Source organism: Cydia splendana, chromosome 10 (assembly GCF_910591565.1).
Source record: "Cydia splendana chromosome 10, ilCydSple1.2, whole genome shotgun sequence".
Taxonomy (NCBI): domain Eukaryota; kingdom Metazoa; phylum Arthropoda; class Insecta; order Lepidoptera; family Tortricidae; genus Cydia; species Cydia splendana.
The window spans coordinates 12,916,638-12,935,246 of NC_085969.1; the positions used below are offsets into that span (position 1 = coordinate 12,916,638).

The following is an 18,609-nucleotide window of genomic DNA, read 5'->3' on the forward strand; positions in this document are numbered from 1 at the left end:
TCCTTTCTTATGTGGTTTACCACTCCTATTGTTGGTAGAGCCTATTATGAGTCTCATTATTCTACAACTAAAATGTCTAATTTATTTAGTGGTCACAAAGTTCAGTTAGATCATTAATATTCTGAATATTCATGCATGCACCTGACGCCAGTCAATGTCCGTCCTCGTTTTAGTTCCACCACAATACCATAGAAATCATTGTTTTGATGGTTTTGCTCTACTGGCTCTTTGAATATTTTATTCAAATACGCACTGACTGTAAGCTCGACGAGTTTCCCACGTTAACATTTAATGATTGAAATAATCACACTGCTTTACTTAATACTTAAATATTCATGTTATGGCATTAAATTAAGGTCCAATAAATTCCAGCGGTGAATATTATGCTTGTCGGTATATGGTGGACACCGAATTCAAAACGAAAAGCAAGTAAGTATACATTATGTCAATTTTACAAGCTTGTTAACTCCCTTACATTACAAGTTTGTAGTTTTCAATACAAGACTTTTCCTGTAATTTTCTTTACTTTTTCGTCTCTCAGACTTATATGTCAAGCCCATGGTGGCTGGAGTTGATGGTTGTCGCGTAGCGTGGTATATTATGGTGACAATTTTCCTTCTTGTCTTTTCATACTTTATGTACTTTCAAATTTCAATGCAAATTAAATTTCCCCATAAATCATTAATGCAAAAGTATTCTGACAGGTCTCGTTACAGAGATTGCACTCGTCATAGCCACCCCGCGGTTGCCTTTTCCGTTGCACAATTAATAGTCAATTTCACACATAAATTTCACAGGTTAACCTTCGACCGGTCATTACTTCCTATGGTGATTGTTCACTTCCGAACAAGGCATCGGAGCGTGAGTGGATATGGATTGAATTCCGATAGAACCGTCCGGTGATGTCGTGTTCTGACACAGTGAATTTTACGCATGATAAAATTTTATGCCTCGGTTGGTCAGATTTGGGACGGTTTTGATTGTAAAATGGGGTGTTGCCTCCTATGCATCAGAAACTCCAAAGATGAAATCTGTGGCAGCAAGAACGTTGGCAAATAATAACGCATATTGTACAAATGCACATTAACACTGAGAGAAAAATCATCACCAGGAATTAATAAACAGTTCTGTACTGGGGGAAAAAATGAAGTTTTAGTAGTAATCATGGAAGTTTCACTATTTCTGTAAAATTTATTTATTTCTACAAACAGCTCAGTAATACTAAATCTAATTTCAGCAAACAGACTTTAGTAAATGGAGCATTAAACAAAGTTCAGTATTTGTTACAATCCATTTTTATTACTACTAAAATTCTCCGATTTTTACTAGTAAAGTTTGTGATTTTTGGAAAAAAGCATCTGTGATTTCAAGTTATGATTTTAGTAAATGTCTCACTTACATAGTTTTGTAATATCTAAAAAACGAGTTCGCGGGAATAACATTACCCCATTTAAAATAACAATTCAGTTGTGACTATAGCGACATTACAAAGTTTACTGGTATTTAGTAGATAGACTTGTTGTGTTTATGTTCATTGTTGTACCAATCACTAAACGAGTTTTGTAATACCAACACAGCGAAACGAATGATAGTGATTTTAGTAAAATTTACTACTTGCTACGTTCATTTGGTTAGAGTTAGTATTGTGTCGGATGTCGGGCGGGCGTGTCTCGTGTCTTCTTTGTTTAAAACATACTTAAGTTAAATAATAAATTTAGGATATATTGTGGGCCATGGACATATTAACTCGCGACCTACTGTGTAGTTGGGGTCTACAGGAATATATTGTTCTGCAACTTCGAGCTAGCTGTTGTTATTCTAGTGATAATGACATCATAGGTAAATCTAAACTGTTTGCAATTCCAACCTCCCTAGCACAGGTGCGCCGCGAGAGCATGTTGCGCGCGTAATAACTACTAGTCTCTTTCTGACTGTATGAATAAGAAAGGAATGGGTAGAATATCTCGACAGGCTTTTATAGTGCCTCTTTAGTACAGAGATATACTACCAAATGCTTTTTTATTCATACAGACAGAAATAGAGACGGGTAGCTACCACGCGCGCGACATGCTCTCGCGGCGCCCGTTTGCTAGGGGCGGAGGAATTGCAAACAGTTTAATTTTTGCCTGTGACGTCATTATCTCTAGAATAACAACAGCTAGCTTGGAATCGCAGTACAGTTTAGTAAAACCTATGACGTCATCGTCTCCGATATTGCTAAAGCACGCTTAGAATTACAAAACGGTTAGTTTTCACCCATGACGTCATCACCTCCGATATTGCTAAAGCACCTCTCGGAATAACAAAACCAAATTTCTGAAATTACTCTAGCATACTTCAAATTACAAATATAGAAGTTGTATTTCCTACTAAATGGAAATTGCAAAAGTCAATTTGTTTCTATTAGTTGACTCTCCTTGTCCCCGGATTAAGTTTTATTTTTGTAATTCTAAGTGTGTTTTTGTTAGTTTTTTCTCTCAGTGAAGTATAGGTGATTTAATGTTAATTTGGGTTCCGTACCCAAAGGGTAAAACGGGACCCTATTACTAAGACTTCACTGTCCGTCCGTCCGTCCGTCCGTCCGTCCGTCCGTCCGTCTGTCTGTCACCAGGCTGTATCTCACGAACCGTGATAGCTAGACAGTTGAAATTTTCACAGATGATGTATTTCTGTTGCCGCTATAACAACAAATACTAAAAACAGAATAAAATAAAGATTTAAATGGGGCTCCCATACAACAAACGTGATTTTTGACCAAAGTTAAGCAACGTCGGGAGTGGTCAGTACTTGGATGGGTGACCGTTTTTTGTTTACTTTTTTTTCTTTTTTTTTGCATTATGGTACGGAACCCTTCGTGCGCGAGTCCGACTCGCACTTGCCCGGTTTTTGCTTCTTTAGAAATTAACCACTACGTAAAACAGATTCACGTAATGATGGTACTGACTATATTATTTTCTGTATTCATAAAATTGACGTGAGTAAGTGATTCACGAAACCATCATCATCTGTAGGTACTTATATTACCTACTCTTCGTTCGTACTCGCGAGTACCTGCAGATTCTGTAGGTAGGTACTCGCGAACTACAGTACGAACGAAGAGTAGGTAATATAATTATCCATACAAAATCAGGATGTAGTACGCTCTATCTGTCGAAAAATGCGTTATACATCTAATCAGTCTAATCACAAAGGGAAAAGATATTCCATTTCTTTTTCGATTTATACCACTTAAGCGAACTCTTGAAGCTAACAAGCCCAGCAACCCTAACATCCTGGGCGCAGCAAGAACCAGGAGAGCTACAACAGAGTTGAACTCTAAAATAGATCCGAGGGGGAGCAACTAGCAGCTTCCTTCCTGCGCGCGCATCCGGCGGTGGCTCTCACGCGCCCCTCGCACCATGGCCTATGGCATGGTCAATGACCATTTCATTTCACGCCAAATACAGTTACAATTTTCAGGTAGGCCTAAGAACACTAATCTTACAACACCGCTTTGCTTAACTAAATAGATACATCCAATTTTTAACATAATTTTAGTTTTAATTAAGTATTACAATCAATTTTTTTTTCACTAACAATACCTACATTGTCTGTACTATACATATTGAATGTAAGTATGCGTCCAAAGCGTAGGTACTGGAGCTTTTAATTGCCGTTGCAAATTTAACCAGAATTCATGACCACAAAATGAACAATGCACCGTATGAGGGCCGCTTAATTGAGAGCCCTTGGTTTATTTCAAGTATTACGAGTTACGAGTATACGAAGATTACATTAGATATTCTTGTTTTCAGAGAGGTTTAACACGAGTATTACTGTCTTTAAGAAATTGCAATATTTCAGTATTTTATCGCCCACTGCAGAGCATTAGGTATATACTTAGGCTCTTTTTAAGAAGGTATAGGCCACTCGTCTTGGTTCTGAGTTACTGAGCTAATTAGCTAATTAGACTGAAATGACCCAAAAACTTCCAAATGCAAGTCACAAGCAATGAAAACTAGTCAGTTACTTTGATGTGAAATTAAAAGTACCACATTTGTTTTACGTTGAGACTAAGAAAGAGGATATTTATAATTGTTTTATTCCAAGAACATATGAAGTGTTTAGAGTAGACCACATCATACGATCCTAATAATCCATGGTTTTCATATCAAAGCGGTGAAATTCTGAGAAAGTATTAACATGTTAAGTCTTAACGACTTGCCACAGAACCTCTTAAGCCGCGCCAGCGGGAAAGACCAAATAATTATTAAGTTTGTTAACCCACACTACGCTACACATACCTAATAAATACAATAGGTATTACCTAATGTACTATTCTCTAAAATATAAAGAGTTTGCTGTAAATGGCATCACTTTTAGCAAGGTCAGAGTCTCAATCGCTATCCCAGGGGTCACCAGGCGGACCGCGATCCGGATTATGTCTTTTATTTCTTTGCTTATTTTAATAAACTAAAGGAGAAACGGACCGCGATGGTTATTTTATTTTAAGAACCGGACCCCTGAAGAAACTAATTGGTGACCCCTGCGCTCTATAGGTAGATATTTTGTGCTGAGCTTAAACCTCCGTTCCGTTCATGGCAAAGCAAAAAACACCTACTAAGTAAAACTTTCATAGGAACATTTGACTTGCTAAGAAAAATGTATAGCATGCATCAGCAGTTGCATTCTTTATTTTTACTCCTCTCTGGCGATCAGTAAAGTAAACTAAACACTCATCAGGTTGTTACCGATGTCTGAAGGAGTGCACTGTGTATGCATTTTGTTTCTCTCATGTTCACCTACGCCGGCGTGTCGAGTGACGTTACCAGTGCAAACTATGGCAGGTTCTTCAATGCTCGTACGTTTGGTTTTAGTTAAGCGCTGTGGTGTCTGTGTCCCATCACGAAATATAAGTTTATTAGTAGGTTCCTATTTGTATCTCAAAAAAATATAATTTTTATCAACCTTGTAGGCCTTAACTCGTAAGGGGCTTTAATTAGGTAACGCTTTTAAGAGTTTTAAGTAAACATACCCCAGTTATCGATCAAAATTATGACTTATGAGAGTTATGAGACGGCAAACAGAAATAACGGCACAATGTTGACCATTACAAAGGCGTAAGCTATAATAAAATATGAAATTGGAAACAAGTCAATTGACTCGAATGAATGCGGAGGGGTGCGTTTGCGCACAGTATTCCCATTGCGGACCAAGAAAGGAAAATGAATATTTAGGCCTACCCGGTTATGCTGGATCTCAAGAAGCAGAAAACAGTGTGTGAATGAAAGTCAGTGTGACATTATGGTTTTATTTTATTTTACTTCAATACTAAAGGCAAAAAATAAAGCTTTTCAGGAGAAAGAGATTTTTACCAAATTAAGTGATTTTGAAATATAAAGATTTGATTTTAGTTAAGTTAGTACTTATAATTCGACGATTAACGTACCACGGTACCATAATGTAATGTAATGACATCTTGTTTTTTAACACAAAAGTAATTTACAGAATGCCATTGTCCATCTAAGAAAACTTAGTACCGGCGTGGTATAAAAAATAATAGTAATAATTATTTTCGGAGTAGGTACAATCAAAATGATAATGATTAGTGTTAGGTACCCTGTTATACTGGTTTACCGGAGCGATCGACCTCCCTAAGCTCGGTAGGCGGTTGAAACAACACCCTGCGTCTCGCCCTGAGGTCTCGCCACTCAAAACTTTTTTGCGTTAGGGCGTAAATTGGACGCGGCTGATAATTTCGACATTAACCAGTAGCCGCCTGTCAGGGCTTGGCGGGAACAGCCCGTTTTATGTCAGTTTTTGTGCACTCCAATGATGGATAGGATAACAGAGTAGTTAAAATGAATGAAGTGTTTGTATTTGTACCGATGTGATTTGGTGTAGGTACTTCCCTTCAGAATTAAATCACTCTTGCTGGGTTTAAATTGATCTCAATTTCAACAAAATGTTTTTTAAAGAACCAGACGTTTTTTGTCTTAAACTTTATAATACATACTTACCGTCCCTAGGACGAGTTTTATGTTGACATATTCCTTTAGGAAGTTCACGGCAGTGTGACAAATAAGGCCCATTTGAATTCTGTTTACCTTGGTATTTTAAGCCAATTCTTCGTAATATATTTTCTAAAATAATATTTTTGTAGGATCTGTTCGTAAATGAAACTTATCACTAAACTGGATACTTAAAAGACAAAATTTATCTTATGGTAGTTAAGAATTCAAAATTATTTACTTTCATCGTCTTGGACCTCATAAACCTACGCCTCGTTTAAATAAGTGGTTATATAAAAATCTACGGTGTATAATACCTATAAGTACCTACCTAGTAATTTCCGCATTGTTACTATGATGATTTTAATTAGGTTTAATGAGATATAGATGTCTGGACTTAATCTCAGTCTGACACGAGCTGCACGAATGTTGCTCTAGGGCCCATATTCAGAAAATAAATTGTAATATTATATACCAATTTAATATGAATACCAGGCGAGCCGTTCTCACATATCTAGGTTATTAACCGAGCAGAGCAGAGTTAATCAATTACGTTTTGATATCATTTTAAAACCTAAATTACACATTTCAGAATAAGGCCCCGTATCATCAACGTTCATATGTCAATGCGTATATTATCGATTGGTAGAGATTCACGCACATACATATTAAAAACACTATATCGCATTAAAAGGCCATAGGTCCTCGATACGGTAAATATCAGCTATTAGATAAATTTTAAAGTAATTATTTTTGTATGGCAACATATATTCCACCAACAGCATGTCGCCACTTACTGTGAAAACGAGAATAACACCTGATAAGCTGTCTTTTTTGTAATTGATTTGTGTTATACCTATTCGTAAGTCAAAATAGTAACTCGTTCGAGACACAATAAGAAGGTGATCTTTGGCTGGTATTGATTTTGTAACCGAAAAGGTTCGATGCATCTGCATCAGCAAAAACACAACACATTAATGGCATTACGATTACACGAAATAGATTGCCGGGACAGTTTCCGTTTACCATTAAAATATGTAGTTTGCCCAATAGTAAAATGGTCTCAGAAAATATATAAAATATTGCAGTAAATTCGGCTTATCGAAGTTAGGTATGTTTTACGATCGACTGCGTAACTTACGATGATACTGTGTCTTGTATAACAATAACAAAGTTGTAACAACTAGCGTAAATAATAAAAACGTGTTCAGTTTTCTCATGTAAATAGATACATATCTACGCAGTGCTTTTTAGATAATATAATGATTAAAAAGTAAGTATTACGAAACCTACAAAATGCAGTATATTGTTCAATTGAATTAGTCAACTCATCAGTGATGGTTGTTTTTATTAATAGTTTTTATTTTATTTTATTATGCGCTAAGCGCAATTGACCTATCAACCCGTGATCTAGATACAACATTTCAGAGGCAAGACATTAGTAATGTTGGAAAACTACATGTAAATAAATAAGTGTTAATTACCTGCTGGACGCTGCATTCGGCACCACAGTTGACGTCGAAGCGGCCATCTCCAGTACGGTTCTGAAACAAGCCATAACATTTAGTAACAAGCTTTGACAGATTAAATAAAATCATTTGATTAAGTACGGTCGGTGTCCATTTGTCCAAAGATGATAAGTATTGATAACGCACAGAGAAAGCACATGTTGTTGAAGAACCTCATACATATGTAACCTAATCATAATCATACCTATGCAAGATCAGCCACGGCGATACAAATCCAGATTTAAAAATAACCTCTTAACAATAGGTTCGCTTGAACACTTGGCTTTTACCTCTATAGGTATAGGTACCCTGCAGTACAGTCGCCATCATATATATCGGAATGGTGAAGGTGTTCACAAATACCTGAACGAAGCTTCTAATATTATCAATGCATTTTAGGTGCAGATATTGTTAAGCACCTTGGCCGCTCCGAAATATCTGATTGCGACGTCTTCTTTAGCCCCAACGGATACTAAGTTCCTCAAATCACCGGCATACGCCCATGCACACGACATTTTTAATTAAGGTCCATATTTTTTTAGATATTGTCCACCGGAGATACAGTAGCGATTCCTTCCGGCCGCGCGGGCGCAGCGGACCGTGCTGTACCTGTGTACGTGCCTTAATTGATGCGTTTCTGACGGTTACAGGTTAAATTACTTTAGTTATATATGTAATTTAAAATAGGTATGTTGGATTTGGACTGTAATTAGGAAAATTTTAGAGAAAAAAATACCATTGTCTGTCCGTAGGGTCCTTTTGTTCTCGTTGTAAATAAAAAAGCCGTATAACAGTGTCATTTAGAATAGAATAGAATAGAATAGAATAGTTTTTATTCGTAAACACACAGACAACAGACATACATTGAAAAAACATAGTGAAAAATAAAGTGTCACGAAATGGTTCCATCTCAGCATGTTGCTGGCGACTTCCAGCGCTGATCTTCCGATTAGACCATCAAGTGAGAAATAACCACGGAAGGTAACAGACAAAAAAATAAGTAAAGAAACATAAAATAAACCGAAAAATTGATTACACACATTTTACACAGCTAATACAAAAAAGAGATGAATTAAGTACACGGATTAACCGATCGAACTTGTACCATCCGGTCGGGTCACATCGTGGCGCGGCATTAGGCGCGCATAACTAGCGCCAGCGGTAGCTACACGAAATTAAATTCGATGACAGATTTGACAAACAATAAAGTGAGTGAATCTAATATAATATTATGTAAAATCTCAATCAGTTTTAACTTTTTAGTCATGAAAACAATGTTACAAAGTTGGCTAAAATACATAAACAAAAACAACACCAAAGTTAAACAAATAGAAACATAATGAATTTACACAGATAAAAAGGATGGCGTGTCGGGAATGGTGTCGACTCCTATGCGGAAGGAACAAGAACATTGTGGTAAGTAACAAAATTTACAATATAATACAACAATAGCAAGAGTCTTGACTACAGGCAGCTGGTTTCTAATCTGCAGGTTTCCTGGTTAAGCTGGTGATTGAGCATATACTGTTTGAGCTTTGTTTTAAAACTATATATACTTTGCAGGTTTCTCGGAATGTTGTTCCAACAGCGGGACGCAGAATATTTAAAGCTTCCTCGGAAAGCGGCTGAGGCATGACGCGGCGTCAACAGATGAATCCCACAATCACGGCGTTCGCGGAGCTTGATGCAAGATAGCTTGTTGAAGAGATATGAAGGAGTTTTATAGTTCAGTACGCCAAAGAGCAAACAAGCCAAGTGTAGTTTACGGCGGTGTTGCATTTTGAGGATGCTATGGCTATTCAGATATGGGGTCACGTGAGCTCTCAACGGAATATCGAAACAGAAGCGAGCACAGGCATTTTGAACACGCTGTATGAGTCGTTTAGTTTTTGCAAGAAGTCTTGGCCCAAACACAACATCCACGTAGTTCAGCTTTGATAGGACGAGTGATTCAATTAATTGAATGCGCAGGTTTTCACTTAAATATGGCCGAATTTTATATAGTACCTTAAGTTTATAAAAGCAACTCCTAATGGCCTCAGCGGTATGTTTCTCATATCGTAGTCCGCAGTCCATTATGAGACCTAAGTTACGCGCCTCATACACCCTCTCAACTGGTTTGTTCATTAGCAGAACATCCACTGAAATGCTGGCACCGGCCAGTTGCTGCTTGCTGCCAAACACAAGGTATTTTGTTTTGCTAGGGTTAAGTAGTAGGCAGTTTTGTGTAGCCCATCCAGCAATGCTGGTGAGATCTTCATTTAGTTTCCCTATGGTACTGTTGATATCGGCGGGCTTACATGATATATATACTTGTATGTCATCTGCGTAGATGTGGTATTTGCAATGCGTGATGTGAGATGTAATATCTGCAGAATATAATATAAACAGGAGCGGGCCAATCACGGATCCTTGCGGAACTCCTCTAGTTAGCTCGGCTTTCTCAGAAAAAAGTGAAGAACCATCACTGAGATGCACTTTTACAAATCGGTTAGACAGATAGCTTGCAAACCACATTACAGTTTTATGGTCAAAACCATAGTAGCTCAACTTCGATAATAGCAGGTTAATATTCAAACAATCGAATGCCCTCGAAAAGTCGAGGAGTACTAAAAGTGTGCACATTCCCTTGTCTTGAGCATCCAAAATGTTATCAGTGACATCCAATAGAGCAGTCATTGTACTACGTCCTTTGCGGAAACCTGATTGGACATCTGGCAAAATATTGTTTTTTTCTAGGTAGGTGGTTAACTGTGAGCAGACAACTTTTTCCAATATTTTAGATAGGCAGGGTAGTATGCTTATGGGCCTAAGGTCTTTAGGCATGGTTGGGTTTGATACTTTAGGCAAGGGGTTTACTAATGCTAACTTCCAGATATCTGGAAAGGTGGATGTAACAATAGAGGTATTAATTAGGCTTGTAATATAATGTGCTGATAGGTGGACTAGTAACTGGAATGAAAAGCTTCCAGTGGATGTTATTTACCTGGACTACGAAAAAGCATTCGACCGCGTCCCGATAAACAGACTCCTTGTCAAGTTAGAGCATTTTGGGATTCGCGGAAATTTGCTGAATTGGATAAAAGACTTCTTGACAGGGAGGAAGTTTCGTGTGCGAGTTGGAGAGCACCTTTCGGATCCGTACGACGTCTACAGTGGAGTTCCACAGGGTTCTGTGCTCGGACCAATGCTGTTTGGAATATTCTTAACGGACCTTAAGCAAGTTGTACACTCGGGCATGTATTTATTCGCTGACGACACAAAGATTATGGGAAACCCGCTTATCAGTCAGAACATCATACAGCAGGACTTAGACCGCATTCTACAATGGACGAAAGATTGGCTTATAACCCTCAACGCAGACAAGTGCACTGTACTTCATATTGGCAAAAATAACCCTAAGCACACATATAATATTGGCTCCAAAAGTTTACAGAGTGTTGCTTCCCAGCGCGATCTTGGTGTAGTTGTAACTAACAATCTTAAATGGGAGGAACATATTTTAGGGTTTACCAAAAAGGCAAATTCGGTTTTATACATGATCAGGAAAGCTTTTCGTTACATAGACAAGAATCTCTTTATTAAGCTATATAAGACATATGTAAGACCCTTACTGGAATATGCCTTCCAAATTTGGAATCCATATTTAAAAAAAGATATAATTCTTATTGAAAAAGTCCAAAGAAGAGCCACAAAATTGGTACCGTCTCTTCGTAACCAACCATATGAAGATAGACTAAAGGAATTGGGCCTGACAACCTTGGAGCAGCGAAGGCAACGCGGTGACCTGATAGAAACGTATAAAATACTCACAGGACACTACAACGTACCCGGGTTAAGCGATATTTATACTCGCAACATAAATGACAGACTGAGAGGACACTCTCTGAAACTGACACGGACGCAGAGTAGTAGCAACCCCAGACGACACTTCCTGTCTAACCGCGTAGTGAAAGTGTGGAACGGTTTACCCGAGTCAGTGATCAGTGCACCTTCGATAAACTCTTTTAAAAACAAACTCGATGAACACTTTCGTAGACTACAAAACACAAGTGGACATTGATGTGCACGTATCAGCTTTAAGCTGCCTGTGCATTTACATATAATAATAATAATAATAATGATGTCAATTGTGTATGGGAAAGTTAAGATAAGCATATTCAAATTTATCCCATCAAAACCCTCGGCGTTAGATTTTAGACATTTAATTATTTTGATAATCTGGCTAGAATTAATAGTGTCTAAGTGGAAAACAGAGTCACTGTGCTTATGGAACTCAAAATAAGTTAGCTGTGATATAGTGACACCTGTAGTTCCCGGCAGCTCTAGAAAATGTTTATTTAAGATATCGGGGTTATTGAAAAAAGTAGGTAATTCTTTATCCTTTTTAGGCAAGACTGCTGATTTTAAGTTTTTCCATAAAGTTTTAGGTTCTTTTATTTTATTATTTATATTTTGTTTGAAATATGCAAGTTTTTCTAAATATAAAGCTTTATTTACAACAGATTTAAGATCTTTGTAGTATTTCTTTTTAACATCACTCTGGTTTTTGTGGAAGTCTGCCGCAGCACTGTCACGCAGCCTCATCATATGTTTGATGGTGTCAGTAATCCAGGGGTAGGATTGTGTTGTAACTAGGGACGTCTTTACAGGGGCATGTACATTAAATAGACTAAGTACTTGTTGATAAAAAAACATTAATCATGTCATTTACATTTTCAAGATTTGATATTAAGTCCCATCTCACGCACTGCAAGTCCACATCTAAATCTTTGTCGCAGATATTTTTAAAAGGCCTGTAGGTAATGTGGTAAGGTTTTAGTTTCTCGCGCTTAATATTAAAATTACAGACAACAAGACAATGACCATACAGTGAACCCACATGATCTATGTGAGTGCTAGCAGCCCGCAAGTCAGAGCAGACAACGTCGATCAGCGTCTGGCTGGTGTCAGTGAAATGCGTAGGCTGTGACACCAATTGAGTTAATCCAGTACTTGTTATGAAGTTATTGAACTGAGTGGTTTTTGTGTCGGTGCCATTCAATAAGTTAACATTGAAGTCACCAAGTATAATTAGATTATCGTAGCCACGGATTGCACTAACTGAGTCAGTTAAGGCATCAAAAAATAATTGCAGATCCATCCAAGGTGGTCGGTATGCCGTTCCGATTACCAGCTTCTTTCCGTTGAGAGTAAATGTGATCCACATCTGCTCCACCAGCTTATGCAACGGGTCAACGGGATGAGGCCAGGTCCGAGCTTTGAGATTACGCTTAATATAAAAGCCTACGCCTCCACCGCGCGACCGGTCGCCCTGCGGTCTAGGAATATGAATTTGAATTCAAACCTATCTAAGATCAATCAATCCGTTTAGGAGATATTCGGAAACAATTATTTGATTGAACAAACAAACAAACGACCTGACATTCTAAATGCATATAAGTACATTATACCGTCTCCGTTCCGTCGGGGGTAAAATAAAAACACCGCAAGCATCAGGGTGCCAACTCAAGCTAAAAGAAAAAGCTTGTCTATGTCTAATATATGTACCTAATCATATATATAAAATTGAAAAACCAGAACGGGATAAAAGACGAGGGAAGAAGCGAGCTGGCGCCTTACAAATTTCTAAAAAAGTTTTTGACACGTTTCTCGAATACGACGCACGTATGATAAGAAAAAACTGTTCCAATCTATTATCTAAATATGAGAATAGAACTAGACCATAAAAACTATCGCTTTCGATGCGTATTTAATTTATAATAAGCAAAAGAAATTTTCATAACAATCTTTATTTTACGACGATCGGCCATCTCTCGGCAACTCTCGGTTGTTTTCGTTTCGGTCGTGCTACAGACTAGACCAAATTATTCGTAAGTTAAAGTAACCTAAATTATGTTTGTCATGTTGGTATACAGTTATTTCGGCGTTTTTTTTACACGAAGTAAAATAAAAAGTGCTGTCAACCTCAACCTAAGTTTATAGCCCATACGAGTGACTTATGCCATATATGACATCAATCAAATTAATATTATCATATTATTTATAATTTGTATTTTGTTGTTTATTTCTTTTTGAGTTATATTATTCAGATTGACTTTCACGGCTTCGGCAAACATTGCCATGCCGGGGAACGGGCTGCCGAAATGGGCCAGAAATACAAAGTGTATAGTAAGTTATAATGTAGGTAGATAAAGTTCATGTTCAGATATTTTTGAGCGACCTGATGAAAATAAGCAAATGTACAGTCAGCAGTCATCCAAATATCGTAATATAACTTTGTTGCCATAGAAATAAGGATGTGTTACGATATAGTGGCGAAATATTGAGAGACCAAAGCGGCAGCTTCATTGGCTCGGACACTTAGAGATAATGGGAGAGGACCGTGCCGTGAAGAGAGCGTACTTGGGACAACAAAATGGGAGACGCCTGAGTGGACGTCCTAGGTACCGCTGAAACGACGTAGTTGCTCAAGACCTGCTCAACCTCGGCCATGGCGACTGGCGAGAGCTATTGCAAGACCGAGAAACATGGCGTGATCTGGTGTCGGAGGCCAGGACTCACTTTGGGTCGTTGCGTCACCGTAGCCGTAGTAAGTACCTAATGTTAATATCCAGAAAGGGAAATGGGGACTACCTACGTTTGTATGAAAAGGCGATTTATGGGCGGTGGTCGTCCATATTTGTCTTAAGGCGGAAATTAATCTAATAAATGTTTTTGCAACTAGGCTTATAAAAATAAATTATATTTTTTTGTTGAAACAAGTTTTAAATAAATACCTACGTAGATGAAAAAATACCATCTTGCCTTTTCGCAATGAGAAATTTGCGAATTAAGTTATCCAAATAACGGCTACAAATAAGAAATCCCTATCACAGTTATAAACCCTGGTAGGGTTGAATACATAATAATATCGGTATTTAACTAAACTTAAGACAAACTCTTTATTTCATTTACGCGAGCGGAGCTGCGGGCCCGTCTAGTAAGTAATAACACGGGTCGCACTTCAAATTACTTCACACGATCATTCATCGTATTATTTATAATTATATCAGTAGCGCAATCGTCTGATTGTGATTGTCTCTCGAAACTTGAAGCGCGTCTATACTACCGCAATCTCTAGTTTTGCTCATGCTGATTTGAACTCGGGATTTGAAGTGACATCAATTTCGATTTAATTTTTATAGTATGTCCATGGTATAGTTTACCTTCCCTCGACCATCGTAAGCCCGTCGGTTCCCTGCAAAACAACCAGCGTGAGACCGGAACCAGTTCGGCAGCACCTCGCGGGCTTCTCGCCGAAACTTTACACCTGCGGTTTTGTCGTACGAGATTGGTGGTTACACCCTGTCCCATAACTTTCACTGAGATATTGGATTCGCTATTCATGGCTTGGGAATAATTTGTTTTGTTTTTTAAAAGGTACATTTTATTTCGTCTTGTATCATACAACCATTGTATGTCAAATTTCTCATCGAACACATTCCTCATATATGTAATATAATATGTAGGGTTTAAAAAAGTGCTTTCACTATTTTGTGATTTGTGACCCACCACCGGTCACCATCAGGTGGCCCGTATGCTCCGTATGCCTTTTTGCCACAGACGAAACTTTATGTAAATAAATCATAAGTTATTGGCAGCACATTCGTTACCGAAGCGCTTGTCATAAGAATTACTTACCAATCTTCGTAGCACGTCTACGAGACTACGAAGTATGAATAGATACGAATCTCAAAAAAGTCGGATTCTAAATGCTGATCACACTAACAAAACCAAGAGTGGTATATTGAAATGTTAAGTCATCAGTTTCTAAAGGATCAAGGACAATCCCGACTGGAGGTAAACAAAAGATAGAGCGGCAACGCTATATTTAGCGAGAAAGCGTTGATTACATTCGCTAATTGTCACAATTAGTTGTGCGTTGAACCTTTGCTGGCGTCGGCAAACTGACAGACGCGGTTTGCAAAGGGGGTATGATACCATGAACACTGGTGGGATTCCAAATCGGTAATAGATTGGAATCGAAGAATAATTCTTGCGCCCTCACTTGACGCGTCGGTGGACCTTATATATTACATCAGTAAAGTTAACGAATTCAAATTCGACGATACATATCAATTAACAATTAAAAACACCCGATTTGCAAGACCGAACTGATCCCATAAGAGTTCCGCGGACAGTTTTGTGCGGAGCTCTAATTATCAATATGGATGTCAATTAACATTGTGCACGATGGTACATCGCATTTAAAACAAGCATAGTTATTTTACGAAAAATAAAAGTATACAATTATGTAAAGTAAGTTTTAAATAGAAATGAAACCGATGAATATGATGTTAGATCGGTGTTTAGTAAAGCTTTTCAGCAATGTCTGTATAAGTAGTCGAAAATGCCTGAACCTTCGTCATCGGTGACGTCGGTGTACTGTTAACGTGCACATCCCTTACAAGTTTTAGCTTGGGGAAGTTCAACTGTTTCAATCTTAACAACGACCCCGGTGAACAAGATATATGATCTATGATAAAAAGAAACACATTTTGAATCAGCCATTTGCAAGATGGTCGTTGCATCATCACTAGGTAAACGAAGGATCATCCCCTATTAACCAACACCGATTGAAATGTGATATTATATCTTCTTTTATAACTCCTAACAGATCCAAAGCTAAGTATGATCTAAACTAAAAGAATGTAGCCGGTTTAACGTTTTATCCTTGAACAAATTGTTAAGTAGGTTAGTGGTCGACTCGCGGCCCTATTATCAATTTTGGTGGCCACACCGGGCCAACTGGCAAGTGCGGCACCGGCTTGTTGAATAACAGTTAGCCTTTTAGTATCATTCAAGATTGTTCATGCTATAATCTACTTAGTCACATTTACATACATATAAACATAATACAAATAGTAAACTAAGCAAGGTTTATTTTATCTAGACATATCAGTGTTGTTTTGAAAGACGCCTGTTTCCCAAGTTTTTGACCCATAAAAATAAATCAAGTTTTGTTTACATTGATAAAATACGCAAGACAGATTTACAATATATATACTTATACATATATATACCTATAAATCATAGGTTAGGTAGTATAAATCATAGTACCTAACTACCTACTTATAGAACAAATATATCTTATATTGTATATTACATATAATAATATAGCAAAAATAATACCTTCAATTGTTGTAAATAAATAGTTAAGTGTAGTTAAGTCGTTTGCAACTTGCGGACAAAAGTTCCGCATACCTATATACATTTTTGCAGGTGGGTATATTGCACTTTTTCTGTTGACTGTACGTAAACAGTAGGTATATATTTGTGATAATTAAATAATTATCATAAGTACAGGATACATTAGATTAATAGTCAGGGTAAGAGTGTGTATTACATAATTGATGTTTACATACAGCAACTGGGAACCGGTATATTTTCGCAAAACAAACCTGGAAAGGACATTTCTCATTGCACCGATCCACAGCTTCCGCTCCAAATTTCTCGACGATGGCAGTGTAATCGCAGCCAATTGGCTGAGCGGACAAAGCCAATCCGAGCAGAGCGAGCACTAGCCATTTGTGCCAATTCAGTGGCGCACTCATTGTGAACACCATCACTCGGCATATCCTCACAATCACATCACAACATAGTCCCAAACGTCAGTCAAAAACACTTTTCCTTTTTGAGATCAATAGCGCAAGCGACGAAGTTGGTCCTTCGGTCGGCTCGGCGGCATATCGCGCGCGTTTGAAAGGAACGGTTAGCGTAGGAGGGTGCGTGCGCGCCGCGAAAGCTACTTGCGGACTGAAGCCGCGCGCTACGAAGCTACGGTTACGACTATTCTGTTGTTACGGTTGGACGCTACTATTATGCTACCTGCCGGCTTTATTATGCTACAGTTATGTTGCTGTATATGTGTTTACAATGATGAATTATATGTTTATAACTTTATATATGGATTTGAGAGCATTATATATTTTTTATTGTATGTATACAATAAAAGTAGAGTATGTTGGCTAACAAAAGTTGTTGCGGAAACTGAAACCTTAACCTTTTTAAATAATACGATATACCTATGCATCAAACTAACAATAACACATAAGTATGTAATCTGTACATAATTAATGATTATAGTATGTAAATACTAAGGAATATGAGTAAACTAACAATTGTAAGAGCAATAAATAAAAAGTAGGCTGCAAAGCCTGCAAATTACTATTATGCAAATGGGGGAGGGGGCACTCAATACATGTAACTTTTTATAAAAATTTATATAATAATCAACGTGTAGTAGGTCTTTAAAAACAACTTAAAGATATGGTCGTCGGCAGGGTGTTCAATTGTTCATCCTCACACCCTAATAGAACCTAAATGTTCGCGCACTGTGCGGTTTAAGAGGAATTTCCTCCCGTGGATCCCAGATATCGTTTTTAAACTTATTAAGTACCTAGAGCGAGATGCAAAATTGCATGGACTCATTATAAATGTTTTTTTTTTTCATTCATAGTAGGCATGCAATTATGCGGCTGAGTGTACGGTACACCCCTTTGTAAGTAAGTACACCGTGTACCTACTTACAAAAAGGTCTTGCGTTTAATACGTTATGATTATGATTATGATGGTATGGTATATTTGTAACAGGTTTTACTTATTTTTATATGTAGAGCTATGGACTATAGGGACCGTGCACGTTGGAGGGTCTGCCATCTTGTGGCCTGAATCGGAAACATATGTGCACATGTACATTTCCAAAGCAAGTGCTACCATCTACCGTTGTCGTCGGTACGTTTCCTTGTGCATAGTAGCAGGCGTGGCTCACTCCGCGATTTCGTCGCTTTGCTACAGGTATAGTATGAATTATCTCAGGTGATTTTTTCGGGCTCGGGCCCTAATCTGTTAAACAAAAGGTATTGTTTGCTTTATGCAGTGGATATGTCGCAGTCGGATCGTATAATCCGCCGTATTACATTACGGCTAGCCGTTTTCAAAAACAGGGGCGTTTTGAAATGCGGCGGTTTAACGATTAGCCGGATTGAATGCGGCTGAATGAGAATCCGCCGGAATGTATTCGGCGCCATACGTTCTTCAACACGGCTAGCCGTAATGTAATACAGCGA

General features: G+C 37.9%; 1 protein-coding gene across 1 annotated transcript in view; it reads right to left on the reverse strand.

The window, feature by feature from the left end:
• Positions 1 to 17,490, reverse strand: part of LOC134794344 (proto-oncogene tyrosine-protein kinase ROS) — a 61,460-nt gene extending 43,970 nt beyond the window's left edge. Inside the window, exons 1-2 of the mRNA XM_063766137.1 lie at positions 16,942 to 17,490; positions 7,475 to 7,534 (exon numbers count right to left, since the gene is read on the reverse strand). Coding sequence (XP_063622207.1) covers positions 7,475 to 7,534; positions 16,942 to 17,106 — 225 coding nt within the window. The 5' untranslated portion in view covers positions 17,107 to 17,490. The remainder of the gene's footprint in view (positions 1 to 7,474; positions 7,535 to 16,941) is intronic.
• Positions 17,491 to 18,609: the final 1,119 nt, after the last annotated feature.